This window comes from Formica exsecta, unplaced genomic scaffold (assembly GCF_003651465.1).
Source record: "Formica exsecta isolate Colony F162 unplaced genomic scaffold, ASM365146v1 scaffold265, whole genome shotgun sequence".
NCBI lineage: Eukaryota > Metazoa > Arthropoda > Insecta > Hymenoptera > Formicidae > Formica > Formica exsecta.
In genome coordinates, this window is record NW_021849915.1 from 748,030 (window position 1) to 753,268 (window position 5,239).

A 5,239-nucleotide genomic window follows, 5' to 3' on the forward strand; every position below is an offset into this window, starting at 1 on the left:
AAAATATTTAATTATATATAAAAAGATAAAAAATATTTTTATTCGTAACGTTGGTTCTATGGAAACGAACTTGAATATATGATTGTGCTGAAAAACACAATCGCGAAGAATTTTCGGATTACGTGTGCCTTTTCTTATACGACATTCCAATATCTCTAGTTGACAGCAAATGTGCACTAGTAATCCGCATATGAGACTGTCGCAAGCTACGTGATGAACAGATCCGACTGTAAAACTTATCAATTGATGAGCGTATACAAAGAGAAATAGTAGCGGCGACGAATAGTCGAATGGCAGCCACGCCCGGAATGTCAATTTGCCTTTTTTGAATTCCGTCAATAGCGACGTTACGATAACGCATAGACACGTTGTCTCTACCAGAATAACGTAGTGAAACGTATTTGATCTGTAAAACAACTATGGACATTTTCGCATTTCAATTATCATTTAATGTTTGTTTTTTGTTGTTTTTTTTTCTCGTAAAGGATTGTATCTTATTGTATGTACTTGCATAAATAAAAAAATAGCTTAATATAAGAAAATTATTTTGATTGATAATTTTGATCTAAATCTAAACTACATATTAGAATCATGCAAAAATCATCGAATATTATACAATAAATAAAACAGAAATTAAGATTAGCTCGCGATACCTACTGTATTAATTTCTCGTATTTTTGTCGAATTTCCATCTCGTCAGATTCAATCGGCTGAAGCGGTTTTTTCGTAAGAGTATTAATTAACATCTCAATATTGTTGCGATTCATCAACAGAGCAAACATCTTGCAGCAAGATACAATCATGGCGAGTAGCATGTAAAAATTATCGGTGAAATCGTCGGAATTGTCCACAGTTATAATCAGATCCATCAATTGCGATAGCATAAACGTGTGTATTAGTAGCAATATGAAAATTGTGTACATGTAATAGACTAACCGTTTGTACGGCGTTGTCCAGGATTCCGGTCGCCCGCAGCCACAGATCGTCAATATTTTTAATGTAAAGTCCAATATACGCATTTTTATAACGGATTTCCCTCGATGTTATCTGTTTGTGCCTTTATTTCGAGAAAAATTATGCCAGATACATACATGCACATCAGTCTCCACTCAAGATTTTTAAAAATTTTTGGAAGTATATATATATTTTTTTAAATTAATTATAATAAATTTTAAGCATTTAATAATATAGCACAATTATTTAATCAATTTTTCAAAAATCTGTGTTCAATAATTTAAATTGATGGCCAAATTATATCAAACGACAATTTTCTGAAATTACGGTATCAAATAGTAGTATTATGAAAATAAAAGTTTTTTTTTTGTAAAGCAATTTGATGGACTTAGATAAAATCTTATAATGGCAAACTGACCATGGAATGTCTATAGCTTCACGATATCTTCCGGCATACAATAATACACTACGTCCAACTTCCCCCTCTTTGACATCTTTTATTATTCAGATTGTATAATTATGTTTCTCGGATAGTATTATTTTTATGCAATCGTCTAAATACAAACTTGATATTGCGATATTACGACATAATAATGCTTCACTAGAATTCTGCTTTATGAAATTACACGTTATAAAAAATAACAGCTCTTGGTCACAAATCGAGCCCTATGTAATTACTCTTAAAATATTAATGTCGATATCTTATACTTTATTAAAAAATGTTTATTTTATATAGGCGTAAGATTTTCATAGCGAACTATGAATGATGGTTTTTTCTTTCCAGTATTGATTTTCAAGTATTGGTCACTATAAATTCTACTAGTCTACATGATTTAACACATGTATATATGCGTATATAACGGGCGGCAGAAAAATGTTCAAATGATACGAATATAACTAAACTAGCATGCAAAATATGTAAGTAAAAATATCGTAACATTAATAAAATTTCTGATATTGTATATAGTCATTATTATGTAATGTAAAGTGATTTAAATTTCACTTTCTCTCTTTAAATGCCTTTTTATATTAAAAAAAAAAAATAATAATAATAATAATAATAATGCAAAAACCATGTCTATATACAATAAAACGATAAACATTCATTTCAACTTTTTTAAAAATATCTTTCTCTCTCTTTACCTCTTCTGTCTCTTTTTCTTTTTATATGTGCATGATATAAATTCACACTGCTCTGATTGCAAAGTATGAACGATAATTTTTTTTTTATTTTGTCTCTGGCATTAAAATTTTTACATTTGCTGAAGTATGTTATAAGCTGAATAGGATGTCTTAAGTAACTGCAATTAAAGTTATTAATAATGTTATTCAAAATAAGATAAAAATATATAATCGATTTTTTATTAGTTATATTATATTAAAGCTTTTAAAAAGTACTTGAAAACGAATCCTTAGTTGTAAATTTATATCCAAAATATGTAATAGAGAATTTCTTTTGTCAAATATGTACATATATTAAACACCTTCTTGATATAAATAAAATTCTGTTTTTAATTGGGTGATTTTTTATTAAAAAAGAAATTAATTAAAATATATTTGTCATTACAACATTATTTTAGATCTTGATTGTTAATTATATCATAATATAATTTTTAATACTAACATTCACAAATGAATCGAGGTTCATAGAGATAACGTAGGCACTGGTAAGCTCGATTGGTATTGTACCACGTTTCATGATCATTAATAATGATTGTTTAGTATAATTGTCCAGTTCAAACCATTCCATTTCAAATATGTTATTGACCAGTTGACGGCTCTATGTTTAACAATTTACATTTCATTATTTATTTAATTTATGCACAGTATATCATATTAAATGTTTAAATAACATGTTTAAATAACAACAAATAACAGATACATATATATGCCTGTTTCAAAAATACAGACCCTCAACTTAACTTCGTTCCCGTACCAGCAATATAAGAAAATTTGCGACAGCATGCAACCCATATACATAATTAATTGCATATATTTCGCTTTTAACGCTGTCGATTTAGTAAATTGATATAGATTAAAGCATACTACCAATGTACTCACAATAAACTGTATGACGATAGTCAATCTAAATTTTTCATTTACCAAGCCAGCGAGTCTGAAATTATAAATATAAAATGTTAGAAATTTGAAAATATTTAAAATATTTCAAGATTCATAATAATTTATTAATTAAAACTGTACGAATAATATATTATATCCAAAAAAGTACGACAAAGTCATGAATAAATAAATTAATCAAAAGTTCTGTAATTAAAGTTCTCAAGTATGTAGAGTGCATTTTTATATTTGGTATTATCAAAACTGTTTTCTTGGTCTTTCTTTCTTTCCTTCTTTCAAATAATATAAACACAAGAGTTATATGAAATGTATTGATTACAAAAAAATTGCAAAATATTTTTATACGTGTAATATTAGCTGCAAAACACCAACTTGAATACAGTATTGTGCTGAAGAAGGGATTTGCGAAGGATATCTCGGTTGCGACCAATTTTTCTCAAACGGCATTCCATTATTTCAATTTGACAGCAAACATGCACCAGCAGACCACATATAAGACCGTCACAAGCTACATGAAGAACAGACCCGGCCGTTAAACCTATCAGCTGGTGTATGTATACAATGCGAAACAGTGACGGCGACGTATAGTTGAATGGTAACCATGCTCTGAATGTCAATCTTCCTTTACTGAATTCTGTCAGCAATGATGTCACGGCAATGCATACACACGTTGTCTCCACCAGGATTGCATAGTAAAGTGTGTTTGTCCTGTAAGATGACTGTAGAGATTTTCCTGTTTCAATTTTTATTCAACTTTTGCTTCGACGTTAGCTTTGCGACTTATATCATTCTTCAATTGAATGCTTGTTATAAGAGAATTTAAAGTAGCATCAATCAATTTTTAAAATATATTAATTTATTTATAATAAAAAAATCACATTTTTGAAGTCATAAATATTATCATTTATCATGAATTATTGTAGCTTTATATATTACACATATTAATTAAATCTCATATAAATATGCTATTTGTACTCACTGTATAAGTCTATCGAATTTCTGCTGAATCTTGATTTCGTCAGACTGATCCGGTCTACATGGTTTCCTTACAAGGATATCGATTAACATCACGATATTACTGCGGTTCATCAGCAAGGTAAACATCTTACAGCACGAGACGATCATGGCGAGAAGCATGTAGAAATTATCGGTAAAATCATCGGCATTGTCCACGTTTAAAATTAAATCCATCAATTGCGATAGCATAAACGTGTATATTAGTAGAATTATAAAAATAGTGTACACATGATAAACTAATCGTTTGTACGGTGTTGTCCAGGAATCCGGTATCCAGCATCCGCAAATCATTAATATCTTAAACGTAAAATCTAACACGTGCATATTTAATTTTTAATTTACTTCTCTGTCGAGGTTATCGATATCTGTTCTCCAGAAAAGACATTAATCATGAATCATTGTGTGTGTTTCAGAGATTACAATTTTTTCTAATTTCCTTCTTTTAAATAATTAAATGTAAAATTCACAATATTGTATAATACAATAATTATACACTTTAAAATTTATGCATATGACAATGAGCCGATAGAGTTAAATTATACCTCAATCGGCAATTTTCTTCACTCACACAAACTCTGATAGAATAGAATAATAAAAATATTTTTCTGAAAAATGTTATGAAGAAATCTTGAAAAAGACTGACAATCATAGAATGTCTATAATCTCGCGATCGTCCCACAATAATACACTCGTACAACTTCCCCCTTCATATGCGATAAGTTTTATTATTCAGATTGCAATCTATATCCTTCCCATACAACAACCCTTCATCGAGTGCAGTCGTTAAATATAGATTCAATCATAAACTCCGATGTCTTATAATATAATGACGTTATCTGAAAATACTACTTTATCAAATTAAATATTAGAAAATTGAACTGTGTAAAGAATAAAAAATAAAAATATCTAGAAGTCTTTGATAATATTATATATCATACACTTTCTCTGCTAATATAAAATATTTAATTTATTGCTTTTTTTCTATTTATTCTTGCAACATTAGTTTTTAATCGAACATTCTAACATGCAGTCACATTGTATGCATATAAAACCTATACATATATACATGTGTATTCACATAGAAATCATACAAACATAAATAAAAGATGTAAGTAAAGAAATTTTTGCATGTATACCAAAAAATATAAGCAATAAATTACATGATTTGTTTTTATATCTAATTATATAT

General features: G+C 28.4%; 2 protein-coding genes across 2 annotated transcripts in view; both read right to left on the reverse strand.

The window, feature by feature from the left end:
- The window catches only part of LOC115236985, a 16,809-nt gene extending 11,595 nt beyond the window's left edge, over positions 1-5,214 (reverse strand). Inside the window, exons 1-8 of the mRNA XM_029809722.1 lie at positions 4,013-5,214; positions 3,406-3,741; positions 2,866-3,070; positions 2,579-2,734; positions 2,212-2,255; positions 1,517-1,563; positions 658-1,036; positions 71-406 (exon numbers count right to left, since the gene is read on the reverse strand). Of these exons, the coding sequence (XP_029665582.1) occupies positions 71-406; positions 658-1,036; positions 1,517-1,563; positions 2,212-2,255; positions 2,579-2,734; positions 2,866-3,070; positions 3,406-3,741; positions 4,013-4,374 (1,865 nt within the window). The 5' untranslated portion in view covers positions 4,375-5,214. The remainder of the gene's footprint in view (positions 1-70; positions 407-657; positions 1,037-1,516; positions 1,564-2,211; positions 2,256-2,578; positions 2,735-2,865; positions 3,071-3,405; positions 3,742-4,012) is intronic.
- The window catches only part of LOC115236986 (odorant receptor 94a-like), a 2,430-nt gene continuing 2,260 nt past the window's right edge, over positions 5,070-5,239 (reverse strand). Inside the window, exon 4 of the mRNA XM_029809723.1 lies at positions 5,070-5,102. Within this exon, the coding sequence (XP_029665583.1) occupies positions 5,070-5,102 (33 nt within the window). The remainder of the gene's footprint in view (positions 5,103-5,239) is intronic.